Source organism: Tetrahymena thermophila (genome assembly GCF_000189635.1).
Source record: "Tetrahymena thermophila SB210 genomic scaffold scf_8254645, whole genome shotgun sequence".
Lineage (NCBI taxonomy): Eukaryota > Ciliophora > Oligohymenophorea > Hymenostomatida > Tetrahymenidae > Tetrahymena > Tetrahymena thermophila.
In genome coordinates, this window is record NW_002476413.1 from 527,985 (window position 1) to 544,592 (window position 16,608).

Here is a 16,608-nt window from a genome sequence, read left to right on the forward strand (position 1 = left end):
TCAGTTTATGAGTTAGAAATAAGCTTAAATGATCTTAATAATCCAAATTACTTTAATTAATTTAATTCGAAATCTGGAAAATAAAATGATTATTTTTTACTTATTTGTTCTCTTTTTGTTAGCTTAAATACATATAATAAATAAATAAAAATTCAGATAACAATTAATAGCAAATACAATTATTAATAATATAAAAAATGATCTCATTGAAGAAATAGTAAAAAGTATCTCTATGTTGTTATTATGACTCTCAAATAGTGAAAGAAGTTGATGCTAAATATAATTTCTAAGTTAGAGGATCTATTGCTAGTCATGAGCTTTATCTTAGATATGAAAATACAACATCAAAGAATTAAACATTTATGCTCAATTTTGGCTTATCAGAAGACACTTACTTTGAGCATTTATCTGTTAATATTAATGAAAAAATCACCAATTTCAATGTCGAAGATAAAAAATATGAAAATTAAACAGTTTTTTTCAAAGGTAAAATAATTTTCTGCTTAATTTATTAAAACTATAATAGTTATTTACATTTGTTGAAAGAAGCTTTTTTAATACTCTTAGTAACATAGAAGATTAAACAAATATTTTAATTAAATATTCATATGTAATGTTTTGTTATAAAAATTAAATTATTAAAAATATCATATCAAATCAACAAAATAAATATCCACTTATTTTATTTGACCTTGTTATTAAAGTAAATATTTTTAATTTTAAAATCTTTAATATAATAAAGAAGGTTCACTCTTGCAATTACAAGGTAATATCTCAGTTTAGATTGGTAAAATTGATAAAGGCAAAGAATTTGTTGTCTGCTTTAAATATAATGAGCTACTTCTTGAAAAAGAATAACAATATTTAATGACTTTACCTTTTTGCTAAGCGTGAATATTATTTTTTAGTATTTTACATTTTTTAAATTATTTTCTTTTAAATATGATTTAGGAAGCTATTTCAAAAAGTTGAAATAAACGGTGATGTTTATTCACAAAATAGTTAAGATCAAATTATTTTTGCTGAATTTATGGATATTAATCTAAATAAACTAGTAAAAATTTAGCAAGTTAATAATAACCACTTTAAAGTAAAGGGTGAGCTATCTAAAATTAATGAAGGGTATTTTTCCCAAGAAAAAGCTTATCTGAAGGTTAAGTATACGAAAAATAATCTAAGTATGCTCTCATTTGATTAAAAAAATTCAGAAATTTCCCCTTACTGTGCACTAATCAACTTTATTCCCCCTTAAATTTCTACTTAGGAGAACTTATTGACAAAAACTACTGATTGTAAGCCCAAAATTAGTTTAGATATTTTTATAGCTTATTATTTTAACAATAAAAAAAGAATTGATTAAATCTGAATTTGTTCTTATCATTGACAGAAGCGGTTCAATGTATGGCCCTAAAATGGAACTGGCTAAAGAATCATTAATATTTTTCTTAAAATCATTACCAGTTGGTTCTATCTACAACATTATTTCTTTTGGTTCTACTTGTGAGATTATGTTTGATTAATCTGTGTAGTTTAATGATTAGAATGTGCAAAATTCTATTCAGCAAATAGATTAGTTCTCTGCAAATTTGGGAGGAACCAATGTATCTAAAGCTTTAGAGCATGTTTATTTAAATCTCTTCGACTAGTATGGTTTAAGAAAGAAAATTTTCATTATAACAGATGGAGAGTTTACTGACAGAAATGAAAGTATTGTTTATTAACTCCTCTAATTAGAATAAATAAATAAATTCTTTTTATTTAGCATAAGAACTTGTCAACGCATATTAAAATAGATGTGATATCAATGTACTTTGCATTGGAAAAGATAGCTAATTTTAATAGGCTATAGAAATTGCAAATAAAACTGGAGGGTTCACTTAACACGTCAAAGATCATATCGATATAATTTCAAAAGTAAGTTTACCAATAATGAATGATTTTATAGGCAATAAAATATATTAATCAATCTATCTATTACATAAAATAGGTAATACTTTTGCTTTCTTAATCATGCTAAGACTTAAGGAATAGCGTTTAGATGGACTCTTCTTCTGATCATGACGAGTGTATTGACTGTATTGTTCCAAACCCTAAATAGATTAGTTTTATTGACAGATCTAAAACTTTGAGATTTTATATTTTCTTGAATAAGAAATTCGAAGATGTTAAAAAAATTAACTTTAAGCTAACTACAAAATTCTAAAATGATGTAAAATTTGAAGATAATTATGTTATTGATATCAAAGACCAAGCAAAATAAGAACACGCAAACATTCATAAATTGGGGCTATATTAGTTAATAAAATAGATTATTATCAATTAGTGGAGAAAATGTGAAGATATTTTCGAAGATATCACTCATTCCTTCAAATTTACTCAAAACAATATAATAAATTTGCTAAAAAAAGAAGCAATAAAGTAATTTTTAAATTTAATTTATAATTTATTCATTTCCTAATTATTAATTTAGATTTTAAATTCTTTGTGATTATACTGCTTTCGCAGGTTAAATATAAGTAAGAGATAATAATAAATAAATGTCGTAGCCACAATAATAACCAAAAAATTAACTTTTTGGTTTATGATAAAATGAATAATGTGATTTCATCTTAAATTGATGATATTGTTAACAAGAGTGGTATAGATGTATTGAAAATTATCAATTTTATGAAATAAAATCCTTACTTGAAAGTAATTCGATTATAAAAAATTAATGGGCTTTGGGAATTCTCAAACGACCTTTTATCTACTCTGAACTTAAGTGTAGAAAAATTTGATAAGATCAACCCTTTAAGTAATGCAATATCAAACTTTAGAGATATTTGGATTTCAATGATAATCGCTTTCTGGCTATAAGTATTTTGTTATTAATTTGCTAATCAGCATAAGTTTATTCTCAAAAAGTCTCTTGAGTAAATAGAAAAAATAAAAAAAGAATAATTCATCTAAGATACTACTGCTATACTTAAGTAATTCTTTGAAAATTATAAATCAGTAGCGATTTAACTTTTTTAATGATTATAAAAATAAAAAGAAAATTGGTAATATTTAAAAACAGGCTTTATTTTTTATTTAATAAATTAATGTTTTGTTGTTTTTTTAAATTAAATTTTAATCTCTAATAAAATCTAAAAAATTAATTTTAAAAAAACAATATTTTAGTTCAAATTAATCAAAAAATTAATTTACGAAAATAGACAAAAATATCTTTCTTAGCTGAACTCAACATTTAATTACAAAAATTATTTTTTTAATAAGTAATTTTTATAATTCAATTTTATTAATATTTGTTGTTTTTCTTTTTTTTTTCAAATTGTGAATCAAATAATAAAAGAAATATTATAATAATAAGAAGCTTTTATTTTTGAGAGCAAGTGCGATTAAAATAATTTGGTATTTTATGCATTAAAAATAATTTCATGATATCCTAAGTTACATATTATACTTAAGTAATGAGGTAATTTAAGAAGAATACTTGCGTGCAAAATCTCAAGTCAATTGACCCTATTAACGATTATCGATTACTTGGTTCAAGTCGAGTTAGGCTATTAAAAACAGTAAAAAAATTTAATAGAATTAGCTGGCTTTAGAAATATAAAATATCTCAAAATCGCGTGCTTATGTACCTTATTTCCTTGATCATATTTTTAATCAAACATAAATAAAAAATATTCTTTAAAATATTAAGATGAAAAAAAATTCACAAAAAATATTTAAAATTTTAATTTTATTAAATGAAAAAACACGGTATATAAAACTCGCTTTTTGTAAATTTTTATGGCAATTTACTCTAATTAAAAAAAGAGAAAGATAAAGAAAAAATCACAAAATATTAATAACCAACCTAACCTTAACATTTAAAGTGAAATGAAAGAAACAATAGAAATAAAACAAAAACAAAATAATAGCTAAATGGTTATTAAATCTACACAAATAACAAAAAGGGGTCAACAACACATAATAGAGATAGGTTATCTAAAAAGAGTTATGAAATGTAAGACTCACATTATTAATGGTAGATTATAATAACGCAGACTTAGAGAAACCTTCGAAAACACTTTTACTAGCAATGATATTGTAGGAAGCACAAATTATCTCAGAGATAGATATGTCATAAATTCACTGATATAATAAAAGCTATTAAATCAAAGAATAGGAGATTATTTTTATACTATGATTATAATTACTTGCTAATACAGTAAAGACCTGGCGATAATTATTTGAGAGCCAAACCTGGGGCATGAGAAGAAATTATAGAAATAAAAGATAATTATGCTAAATTTACAATTATTTATGATAAAATATAAGAGGAAACTGAAATTCAAATACGAAACAACTAAAACATAGAAGAAAAAATGAAATGTGGTTAAATGTAAATTTAAAAATAGAAGAAATTGAAAGAAATGAATTAGAATTAAATGAAAATGAATAAGAATCACTAGTTGAAGAAAAAGAAAAAAATCTTAATTATAATTATAATTGAAAAAAAGAACTAATAAATAGTTGAATAAATGGAAAGCTGTAAAGCAATTTATGAGGAAATCAAATAAATAATAGAAAAAGACTTTAATAAAAACTTATAGAGCTTTAAAAGTGGTGAAAACAGTTATGTAAGATAAAAATATTAATTAAAAAAAATTAAAAGAATACTAAAGAGCAGGATTAAAGACATGGCTAACAAAACTAGGATGGTAAAACCTTATAGATTGGGAAGTGGATAAAGAAAACAAACTATTACAGATAGATAGATAGATAGATAGATAGATAGATAGATATAGATAGAAAAAAGATTAGAAGGATAAGAAATAACACAAATAAAACTTCAAAAAAGATATCAAAATATGGAAGGAGAAATACAAGAAACCAACTAAGAAAGTTACTTAAAAATGGAAGAAGAGGAGTCAAAAGTAGTTAAAAGAAAGAGAGGAAGATAAAGAAAAAATGTTATTAATTGAATAGAAAAAATAAGCCTAAAAGGCATAATATAAATAAAAATCTAAAAATATTGTGTAAAACAATTTATAAGTTTAAAATTTGTATGTAAAATTATGAATAAAATAGTTATTAATTTTTTTAACCATTTAAATTACGTATAAAATTTTATAGGCATTTACTTTAATATAATTTGAGTTTTTATTAATAAAGATAACGCTAAATAAGGTACACTGTTTTTTTTTTCAATAATTTTATGTATAAGGTAAAATTTATTTGAAAATAGATTTTATCAAACTTAAATTATCAAAAAAAATTTTTTTTTGTCTAAAATGTTTACCAATATTTTTTCTTAAAATATTTATAAAATAACTAAAATAAATAATGAATTTAACAAAAACTTTCAAAATAAAAAATTTTATAAATCATTGAGTTTATGTATTATTAAAATGGAAATAAAAAATATGTTAGGATGTTTAAATAAAATAATAATTTTTTATTCATTTTGATATCATAAGATAAAATTTTTTGAAAAAAATAGAATTGATGGATGGGTTAACTTAATTGATGAGAATTAGTAGTAAAGTTTGAATTAAAAATAAATTGAAACTCAAGTCTATTATAATCAAGAAATTACAGCAATTTAAAATTTATACTTTATGATGATTTGTTAAATTAGCTTAGTTGTATTAAGCAAGAGATTATAAATAGTTTTAGTTATTAAATAGGGATATTTATTGCTATTAATTACAGTTTTCGTACTTTGTATTTTCAAGCAAATTAAATTATAACATTTTTAATAAATAATTTTTAATTAAAATGTTTCAATTATATATTTTGATTTTTAACATAAATGCAAGTAATATAAATACACAAGAACATTTCTTTGTACTTTGATTTTGTTAGAATAATAACATTTATATATTCTTTTGAATAATTTAATTAAGGAAGAAAAAGTAAAAAAAATGAGCAAGATAAAAGGCTAGAGAAGCTCGCTTTTATTAACAATCAATTTTTTTACAAGATTAAGGTGCCTTATGATAAAATATTAGGATGATGATAAGGCAAGATGCTTTTCGAGCTGTTATAATCAAAAATAAAAATTATAATATAAGAATGAAAAATATTCATTCTTACTTTATAATTGATTTAATAAAGAAACAAGAGAAGATTTTTGCATAATATAAGAAGAAGAAAGAGATGAATCAAATTTAATAAAATCAGAAAGTAATTTTATGTATTGTCTATTCATGTTTAATTAAAAGAAAGTATCCACATTCACAGAATTTTTAGTTTGAAAGAATACTAAATAAAAAACAAATAAAAAAATAGGTTGAATTGAAGTTTTTCTATTTTACAGCTTCATACTTTAATTAATGAGAATATAGCTTATATTTATATTTTATGCTGTTAATTCTCTGTTTATTACATATATTTATTTCAAATAAAAAGCAAAATAAATTTATCTATTATAAAAAAACAAAAAAATAGAACACAAATTTATTGGCTACTAAATTTATTCATGTTTAGTTATCAAATTTATTACAAATTATCCTAAACATCTATTTTTCTAAGTCTTCTTTTTTTTCTTATTATAAAAAAAAAGCTTTTAATTTTTTCCTTATCTTCAATTCTAGGCTTTTTTATATATGTGTACGAAGTGATCCGTTTTGATTGAATTAATCACCACATTTACATTTGTATATATATGGTTTTTTTTCTCATTTATTTGATTGTTTACCTTTTGGTCTTCCTATTTAAATACGACGGTATAGTTAATTTTTATAAATTTTTGAACTATTATGTATGCTTATGCAATGTTTAGTGAAAGAAGCTTGATTGGCATATTGATTTTCACACTATTTGCAATACCAATTTCTATTTTATCTGAGGAGCATATGTTCGTATGAGTCTAAATTTTATGAACTCTCTTCAAAAAATCTTTAAAGGGGGTATGAAAGTTGAGATTGATTAGAATCTTACTCGAACTGATCCTAGTCTAAATATTAGTTTGACATTTTTTTTATTATTGCTATTTTGTTTTCTTTATTATTGTTTCTTTTTTTAATTAATTAATTATAAAAAAATGATAAATTCTTTTTTGTGTTTTCAATCTATTTACAACTCTGAAACAAAAGAATTTTTTTATTACTTAAATTAAAGAATATATTGAAGGAAAGGTCTGATCTTAAATTTCAATGTAAATGTGATAGGATGTACGTAGTTCATGTATAAATTTGGGCTGCTTGCCTATCATTATAATTTCTGCTTTTATAATTTTTTTTACCTATCACTCCTTTATCAGTTAGTATTGACTAAAAAAAAAACAAAAATAAAAATATTTTAATACAATTCCAATCACTATTTTATAAGTTAATTTATCAATAAAAAAATACTTACAAAGTTAAAGTCTGATAATATTTTTGAATCTGGTTAGAGAAGTCTTTTCTTTCAGTTTTTTAAAAGCAAAGGATAATTTAAATGGACTATTTGTTAAAAGAAAATGATCATGCATATTTATAAAATGGAGTAATTCAAAATATTAGCATTAACTGATTATTCAATTACAATAATATTAATTAATTGCTCTCTCATTTAACTTTCAATTTTATTAAAAATGATCTAAGAAATTTAGAACTTATGTAATAGATTGATGTTTAATAGTAATAAAAAAAGACTGTGCGGTGAAGATTCTATTTATATATATATATTATTTCTCTTTAAATATCAATAACAATTATGGAGTTAATTATTTTCCTGTTTTAATTTTGAATGATTGATATCTCAAATAATTTACTCCAGCTTTTTCCTGTCAAGCGATACATATTAATTTTTTTGTCAATTTGTTCATTTTCAAAAATTGGAAAATATAAAAGCTTTCAAAGTGCTACTGTAACATTAGTAAATAATTTTTTCAAAGCTATTTTTCTTAGAAAGTTTCAAGTACTAAAGGCCATTTGGCATATATGCTATTAAGGATAATCGGAGGTATTCAATTATTAATTGCAACTATAAAAAATGGAAGACAGTTAGCATGTACTTATCATTCAAAAAATATAGATATAACCTCCGAATTGGATTACTGAATTATTTATTGAAAATATATGTAATTATTAGTAATAGAAATATTGATTAAATTACTTAAAGAAACAGCGTCTCCAACAAAAAAATACATAAGAATAAAACTTTCAATTACATTCTCAAGAGTAATATAAAAAAGAAAATATCTCTCATTTAAATTAGATTAACATTTTTTATATCAAAGTTGACATAAAAAATACATGCATGCATACGTACATACTTCACTCTGGTTAAACATATAAGTAAAAAATTGTATAGCATTATTCTTTTGTTTGCTTAAAAGTTCCAAATACTATAATAGCCAAAATGTTTTTGATTTTTACTTTATTTTTCTATTATTTGATTACATTCTATTTCATTTCTTGGTTTGATGTTAAAATTTTTGATTTCAACTCGAAATTTTATCTTTTCTTTTTTATTCACACTATTTTGTCATTTGTCGTCTCGCTTATGTATAATTTACCTTTGTGTTAATTAATTTTTGCTGCCAGCATGACCAGGATATCAAGCGATCAGAATTTGTCAAAGAAATAAAGCCAAAAATTTTTAATTTAGAATTTAATTAAAATAGAAATTATTATATAAATTTCTAATATAAAATTTATTGAGTTTGTTCATATGTTTACAATTACTAAGCAAACTATTAAAAAAAGTATATTTTTTACTAAACAACTATTTTGTAGATTAAAAAGAGCCTATCAAAAGGTATTCCTATTTTTAAATAATGATACCTTTATGCTTAAATAAAGTATCCATTTTTATATTATTAAAATCTAATCAAATATCCATAAAAAAATATAAAAATTGCTTTTATAACTAACAATAATAACATTTTTAGATTATTATAAACTTAAATTATATTCTATTTTACTATTACTTATTAACTTGAATTTAAAACTATATTTTTAGATAATATATAATAGATATTGGTAACGTGGCATCAGTGGAATAAAATAAATTTCTTCACTTGTTTTATGTATGTTATGTTTTTGATTGATTTTTAATTGTAATAAAAAAAGACTGTGTGGTGTAACATCTACTTTACAATATATATTATTTCCCTTTAAATTTCCAATAATAATTATGGGGTTAATTTTTTTTTGTTTTAATTTTGAATGAGTAATAGAAAAATTTAAATTGATTAAAATACTCGAAGAAGTAGCGTCTCCAACAAAAAAAACATAAGAAAAAGACTCTCATATATTTGCTTATGAGAAATATATTTCATTTAAATTAGATTAATATTTTTTATTTAAAACTTGACATACATACATACTTCATTCTACTTAAACATAAAAGTAAAAATTTTTATAGCATTATTTTCTTATTTGCTTAGAAGCTCCAAATATTATAATAGTCAAAATGTCAAAGATTTTTACTTCATTTTTCTACTACTTTGATTAAAATCTATTTCACTACACACTCACTCGACGAAACATGCCAATTTTTTCATTTCCCCCCACTTATCTATTCCCTTTAATTAATCTTAGGATAATGCACAAGCGGAACGGTGCTTATGTATTATTACCAAAATTATTTTTTGCTAAGTTAAATGAATATCTTTATTTGTTTTCTTGTTTTATAGCTAAGATAATTATGAAATATAGTAAAATATTTTAAGTTATCACTTGATTTCCTTATATTTATTTATATTTGCCTTTCTTAATTATTCTTTCTAGAAATTATTTTTTTTTTCTATCACATATATTTGTTATGTATGAAGTGAGCTTTTCCATAAGACTATGTATTAATTTACGTTTTTGTTAATTTTTGCTACCTACATGATCAGGATATCAAGAGATCAGTATTAGAAAAGAAAAATTTTTAATTAAGAAATTAATTAAAATAAAAATTATTATATAAATTTCTAATATAAAATTTATTGAGTTCGTTCATATATTAACAATTACTATGCAGACTAAAATAAAAAAATACATTTTTAACTAAACAACTATTTTGTAAATTAAAAAGAGCCCATCTAAAGGCATTCATATTTTTAAATAAATGATACCTTTGTGTGTAAAGTAAGCAACACTTGACCTAACAAAAAAAACATCCATTTTAATTTAGATATTATTATTAAAATCTAATCGAATTTCCATAATAAAAATATAAAAATTGATTTTATAACTAATAACATTAACAAATTAAATTTCATTCTATTTTACTATTACTTAATAACTTGAATTTAAAACTATTTTTAGTTAATAAAAAAAAGATATTGGAAAAGTGGTATCAGTGGAATAAAAAAATTCCTTGACCTGTTTTACATATGATTTTATCTAACTCAAAAACTACAAAATCATTAAAACATATTTTATTTTTTATACAATTGCCCTCCTTTTTTAAATCTTAAAATATTCCATTGTGAACTCATCATTTTAAAAATTTAATTTGATCATAAATACAAGAAAAAAAACAAAGAAAGATACTTTTTATTTTACATTAAAAAGTTAATGGCTATATGCTATTTAGCAGTAATAGCCTTTTTTTTTATTGCAAAGTGCTAAAATACTTTGTGATTTAGATAGTTACTCTTGAAATTTTTTACCAATATTGCAGCTCGCATATTGAATATTAATTTATTAGTTCAAATTAAAAAAGAATTGTTTCTTGTAATTTATGCCAAATCAAATAATTTAACTTATATTATTAAAATTTGATATTAATAAGCTTTGAAGCAGCTTTGAGTTGGTAATCAGTTGTCTAAGAAAAATTAAAACTAAATATTTTGATGTTAAGGACAAACTATTTAAATGTTAGCTAAAATATTATATTTATTGTATTAATGCTTTATAAATTTGATTTGATTTTAAAGTCATTTTTCAATTTGAAAATCTAACTTTCTTATAATCAAACTACCTTTTAGAAAAGTAACTCGATTAACCTACCTTCAAATCTAATAAATTTTACAAGGAAGTGGTTCTTTTAATAAATTTCACCTACCCATAGAATTAATTCTTTTTAAGTCAAGATAAGTTTTTATTAAATTTAATTTATTTTTTAAAAATCATATAAAGACAGGCAGTAAGATATAGAAATATTAATTAAGAATTTCTATTGAACAAAATATTGAGGAGAGTTGAAACATATTTTAAAATTAACTTAACAAAATCCGATCTAAAATAAATAAATAAGATTGATGAAAACAAGTAAAAGAATGTAATAATATTTTTTTCAAAGTGAATTGAATATAATGATAATGATTAGTTTGAATAATTTAGAAGTAGGAATGACAACAATTTATAAATATCTTATTAATAGAAATGTGTAATATTATATCAATATAATTCTTTTCTTTTAATTGATGAGTGATATAATTTATTAAAGATTATTTATTTATTCGATATATTGGATAACTCCAATTATTTGAATATAGTTATTAAATTCATATAATTTTTTTGTATAAAAAGAGTTATATTAAAGTTATCTGGTTTTTCTGATTTATCTTTAAAATTGTGACTTATCAGAGGAAGAATGAAAGAAATAGAGAAACATCCATCACACATATTTGTTTTCAAGAGGATAGCATTTTTCTTCTTTTTTAGTAGTATTTTAACTTTTGTGATTAGCTTGGATTATCAATAGATTATAACAAAAATCTCACAACTTGTAAGTGAACTTCTTTATTCTAAACTTTACTATTCTCAAGCCAAATAGATTCGATATTTTAAAGAAAGTACCTGAGAAGCATCTTGAAGGAATCTTTCTCAATCATATGCTTAGCTTTCATGTTCCATCTTTTTCCAGAAATTTTCAAGTTTCTCTTCAATAATTTGACTAATTAAGAATAGCTTTTTTTATTTGCCAGTTTACAAAATTCGTTCTATTTATCGCAGTCTTTTTCATTCTCAATATATCTCTAGAAAGATTTTAAGATATTTTTCATAGTATTTGAGTGTTTAATAGCAGAGACATTTTCTTCAAGGTCAAATTCATTTGAATTGCTAATACTACTTTATTTATTATCTTATGTGTTGATTATCTCAGAATCTTCTTAATATTCCATGATCTCTATATCAGGCATTGAGCTGGTGTTAATGTTATTAAATAAATATTCAGAATTGTTTTTGCTACTAGAAAAGTGTTATTATTCTTCTTTTTCAACATGTTACTTTTGACTGTAATTAGCACAAGTCATTTTCTCATCTTTTTATTATGAAATCCAGGCATCTTAATTAGCAACTTTTTCAGCAATTTCAATCAAAAGGGCAATAGAGAAACTCTAGTTAAAAGCGCTCTTGAAATTTTCATTTCTTTTTACAGAGATTTAAAGAGAGGAACTTTAATTGGTTTTCATTTAGAAATAGTTTATAGAATGTATAATAATAATTATTATTTTTATATAAATTTTATCATAAAATTTTAAAAGGTTCACCACAACTATTATATTTAAATTTATTAAAATAAAAGTGATTATTTCATGAGTTTTTTATTGCTTCAAATTATGTAATAGCAGTTAAATTAAAAACTCCAGCTGATATATTTTTAATATAAACTTATTTATTTATAATGTAAATACAATTAATTAAACCATAAAATATTTCCTCTATTCTCAACTATTTAGTATTCTAATTATTATTTGTTCATTTAAAATTCGTGGGATCTAGGAACATTTAAACAGCTTACACCAAATCTGATTATTATTTATAATATCTTTACTGAAACTAATTACAAAAGAATAGAAGCACTGATAGATGTAAAATTTGATTAACAATAGTTTGAAGTTATATAGGTTTTTTTTAATCCACACAATAATAAACCAGTAAATTTTATTTTCAAGCTTTTCTTAGATTTTAAAAAAATAATTTGTAAAACATAAATGACATTTCAAACTAGATTAAAGTTTTAATAAATAGACCTCATTTTTCTAAATTATAAAAGTTAAAATGGAAAGCGTGCATATGATATTAAATTAATTATCACTTTTAATGTTATTTCAAAACGCCCTTTAAGACTTTGAGACATTTTATTCAATTTTTTTTTTTCTTCTAAGAATTGTTGTTGAATATTTTTTTGAATAATTTTTTCAAACATTTTTAATCAAAATTATGATTTCTATTTACTCGAAAAAAATACAAACATTACTTCTTTCAAAAACTATAAGTATGATTTCTAATATAATTTAATTATATAACAATTATAATATATATTCAGTAATGAGTTGTAAGAGCCACTCTTTTTAACTTAAAAAATCATATTTTGTTCAACATTTTGTGAAAATACTTGAAAAATATTTATTTACTCTCATAAATATTTGATTTTTAAATAGTTTATGGATTTTATTTATCATACTATTTATTGAATATTTTATGGCAATTGTTTTATTTTCCAATTTATTTAAATTATTGTGACAAATTTTATAATACTTACCTAATCTAGCTAAAAACTGAATCTCACCTTAGATTAAATTAATAGCCACTATTCTTACTATTCTTGGCTATTCCCTTTCTAAATTATTAAAGATAGGGATAAGATTATTCGTTAATTCTGCATTTTTAAATCAAAATTTTATTTCAATATATATATTGCGAAAATTTTCATTTGATTGATTTTTCTAAAATACTATTTTATAGTCAAAAGCTTGATAAAAAAAACCGTTTCTTTGCTTAAAAAATTTCTTTAAACTAAAGGAATTTATTTTATATCATACTTTTTAGTTATAAACATTGTTTGTAAAATAAACTAACTATAAATATAGAAATATATTATCAATAATTTTTTTTTAATTTAAATAAAGTAGGTTACTAGAAGAAGAAAAATACACCTTTACTTTATGATAATACTTAAAATATTAAACATATTTATCCACAAATAAATAAATTAATGCATCAAATAATCCTTATACTTTCAATTAAAGCTTAATTCTAATATAAAATAAATTTACTTAATGAAAGAAAGAAACATCTATCATATTAAGTAAGTTACTACAAAAAATTTCCTTAAATGGGGAAAAAAAATTGATTATCACATAATTTATTTAAATTTAATACAGTATTATTTTCATAGTAATAGCTAATTAGTCTAATTCCTTTTCTTTGCTCATTTAATATAAAAAGAATAGTTTATCATAAAAGAAAAACAAAGAATTGATTTAACATGTTTATCAGTTTAACTATTGATAGAATATGTAACTATCACAAATTGGTTGAATAAAATCTAAACTTTTTATGTAGAAGTTTTATATATAACTTGTATCATTCATAAATTTTAATTTTTATTATTGTCTTTAAAAATAATTAAGAATACTCATGTAAAAATAAATTTTTCTATTATAAACTCTTTTACACTCAACATCATATACGTACTAACAAGTTTATTGATAATATAAGAATTAGCGTAATTTAAAGATTCGATTAATTAAGATATACTTAGTTTTTTGAAGTATGTATTTGAGGAAAACTACAATAATATTATTATCAAACTAAAGAGAAAAGAATGTATTTAGATTTAAAAATATTTTAAATTTTTATTAGTTAAGTAATTCAGAGATTTTTTAGAAGACTTATATTCTTAGATTTGATCAGCTATAATTATCGTTAATTATTGCTATTTGAGGATTTTTTTATAATAGAGAGATATAAAGTAGTAGGTTACACCTATATCTATTTATCTCTCTAATAAAAATTAATATATCGTAATACTTCATTAAATAGTAATTAAAAAACCATTAAAATGGCTTAAGAGAGTGAGGTTTTGATTTCTTTCCGAAATAAATAATGTTTTCTCAAGAAAAAACTGAATAAATAAACTTCATCTTATATAAAAATAAACCTTGTTTACTTGATTTTTGAAAATTCTTTTTTTAAGATGAATAACTGGTTTTTATTTAAAGAATAAGTATGAACATGAATTAATATATTTATTACTGTCTTTGTTTTTTAATTTTTTTTGTTTTGAGTTGTGGTTATGAATTTATTAATTTTAAAATATACAATTTATTTACAATTTAGGTTCTACTAACTAATTAAGCATCTATAACAAAAAAAAATTATGTTAAACAGAAAATAAATTTTTATAAAAGACACTATCTCTGTAAATTAGCTTTTTATAGTTATTCCTATTCAACCTAGTTTTAATTATATTGGATTGTATTAATATTATTTGTTACTTAGATTGACTTTAATTTCTTAACTAATTTATTTACTATTTTTGTATGTAGGATTTGTTAAAAAGCTGATCTCTTTTTAAATTATTATTAAATATGATATTAAAATGGAAAGTAAAGTTATTTCCTTAAAGCTATTTCACATCAAGATTTGGCATGCATTTTTTTATTAAAAAGACAAATAAAAGGAAATCTTTTATATTTGGTTTATTTTCATCTATAAAATTAGAAAAAATGTGTGATATAAGTTATGAATCAAATTAATTTAGTTTCTACTTTAGGTAAAAAATAGCACAAAAAGAATAGATGTAATGTAAAAATAAAAACAGATGATTTGAGGCAATAAATAAATAATTAAAAAATATAAATAATATGAATTCATCGATTTATTATGGCTATATGTTATATTGAATTAAAAATACGAATATTGATGCGCTATCAATTTTTTACCCATTTTACAGGTTTAATTTTATCTTTTCATTATTTTTTATAAAAGCCATTAATTTTTAAGCAAACAGTACTAAATATTATTTTATGTATAAAAAAGGGTTATTTACTTTTCTTTTTTTGAATAGTTTTTCATTAATGTTTAGATTTTTTTAAAATCATTAAAAATTTGTTTATTAGCATTTTAAAAATTTGCCTCCAGCTAAATAGTTGGAGGTCAGAAAATTAGCCTTTATAGGTAGAGTATTTTTTTTTCTACTAATTATTAATTTAGATTTTAAATTGTTTGTGATTACACAGCTAATGCCAGTTAAAAAAAGTAAAAGATAATAAATAAATGCAATAGCCACAATAATAACCAATAAATTAATTAACATTTTTGTTTCTTTTAAAAGTAAGAAAAAAATATGATAAAATGAATAATGTGATTTCAGCTTAAATTGATGATATTGTTAACAAGACTGGTATAGGTGTATTGGAAATTATCAATTTTATGAAATAAAATCCTTACTTGAAAGTAATTCGATTATAAAAGATTAATAGGCTTTTGGAATTCTCAAACAATATTTTATCTACTCTGAATTTAAGTGTAGAAAAATTTGATAAGATCAACCCTTTAAGTAATGCAATATCAAACTTTAGAGATATTTGATTTCAATGATAATCTCTTTCTGGTTATTAGTATTTTGTTATTAATATACTGATCAGCATAAGTTTATTCTCAAAAAGGCTCTTGAGTAAATAGAAAAAATAAAAAAGAATAATTCATCTAACATGCTACTGCTATAATTAAGTAATTCTTCGAAAACTATAAATCAGTTGCCATTTAACTGTTTTAAAGATTATGAAAATAAAAAGAAAATTGGTGATATTTAAAATCTTTATTGTATTTTTTATTTAATAAAATGTTTGTCTTTTTTTTAAATTAAGTTTTAATCACAAATAAAATCTAAATAATTAATTTTAAAAGAACAATATTCATTCAACTAACTTTATGAAAAAACTATTTATTAAAATGATACAAATATTTTTTAGCTAAT

The 16,608-nt window shown here is 21.2% G+C and overlaps 7 protein-coding genes across 7 annotated transcripts; 4 read left to right on the forward strand and 3 right to left on the reverse strand. All coding sequences in view use genetic code 6, as the record gives it.

The window, feature by feature from the left end:
* Nucleotides 1-197: 197 nt before the first annotated feature.
* On the forward strand, nucleotides 198-2,488 carry TTHERM_00128530 (von willebrand factor type A domain protein; the record flags this gene model as incomplete). The annotated part of the gene is made up of 6 exons (XM_001016334.2): nucleotides 198-486; nucleotides 743-890; nucleotides 952-1,292; nucleotides 1,351-1,707; nucleotides 1,763-1,914; nucleotides 1,988-2,488. 6 exons carry the CDS (start codon nucleotides 198-200, stop codon nucleotides 2,486-2,488), a joined length of 1,788 nt encoding a protein of 595 aa, XP_001016334.2.
* A 964-nt stretch (nucleotides 2,489-3,452) lies between these two features.
* TTHERM_000128496 (hypothetical protein) lies at nucleotides 3,453-4,224 on the forward strand (the record flags this gene model as incomplete). Its single annotated transcript, XM_012797691.1, has 2 exons — nucleotides 3,453-3,557; nucleotides 3,805-4,224. The coding sequence occupies 2 exons, from the start codon at nucleotides 3,453-3,455 to the stop codon at nucleotides 4,222-4,224; spliced, it is 525 nt and encodes a 174-aa protein (XP_012653145.1).
* Nucleotides 4,225-4,355: 131 nt separating this feature from the next.
* TTHERM_000128497 (hypothetical protein) lies at nucleotides 4,356-4,955 on the forward strand (the record flags this gene model as incomplete). Its single annotated transcript, XM_012797692.1, has 1 exon — nucleotides 4,356-4,955. One exon carries the CDS (start codon nucleotides 4,356-4,358, stop codon nucleotides 4,953-4,955), a length of 600 nt encoding a protein of 199 aa, XP_012653146.1.
* A 1,698-nt stretch (nucleotides 4,956-6,653) lies between these two features.
* Nucleotides 6,654-6,950, reverse strand: TTHERM_000128498 (hypothetical protein; the record flags this gene model as incomplete). The annotated part of the gene is made up of 1 exon (XM_012797693.1): nucleotides 6,654-6,950. One exon carries the CDS (start codon nucleotides 6,948-6,950, stop codon nucleotides 6,654-6,656), a length of 297 nt encoding a protein of 98 aa, XP_012653147.1.
* Nucleotides 6,951-9,425: 2,475 nt separating this feature from the next.
* On the reverse strand, nucleotides 9,426-9,749 carry TTHERM_000128499 (hypothetical protein; the record flags this gene model as incomplete). Its single annotated transcript, XM_012797694.1, has 1 exon — nucleotides 9,426-9,749. One exon carries the CDS (start codon nucleotides 9,747-9,749, stop codon nucleotides 9,426-9,428), a length of 324 nt encoding a protein of 107 aa, XP_012653148.1.
* A 1,781-nt stretch (nucleotides 9,750-11,530) lies between these two features.
* On the reverse strand, nucleotides 11,531-12,313 carry TTHERM_00128500 (hypothetical protein; the record flags this gene model as incomplete). Its single annotated transcript, XM_001016331.1, has 1 exon — nucleotides 11,531-12,313. The coding sequence occupies one exon, from the start codon at nucleotides 12,311-12,313 to the stop codon at nucleotides 11,531-11,533; it is 783 nt and encodes a 260-aa protein (XP_001016331.1).
* Nucleotides 12,314-15,736: 3,423 nt separating this feature from the next.
* TTHERM_00128490 (von willebrand factor type A domain protein, putative) lies at nucleotides 15,737-16,220 on the forward strand (the record flags this gene model as incomplete). The annotated part of the gene is made up of 1 exon (XM_001016330.2): nucleotides 15,737-16,220. The coding sequence occupies exon 1, from the start codon at nucleotides 15,906-15,908 to the stop codon at nucleotides 16,218-16,220; it is 315 nt and encodes a 104-aa protein (XP_001016330.2). The 5' UTR covers nucleotides 15,737-15,905.
* Nucleotides 16,221-16,608: the final 388 nt, after the last annotated feature.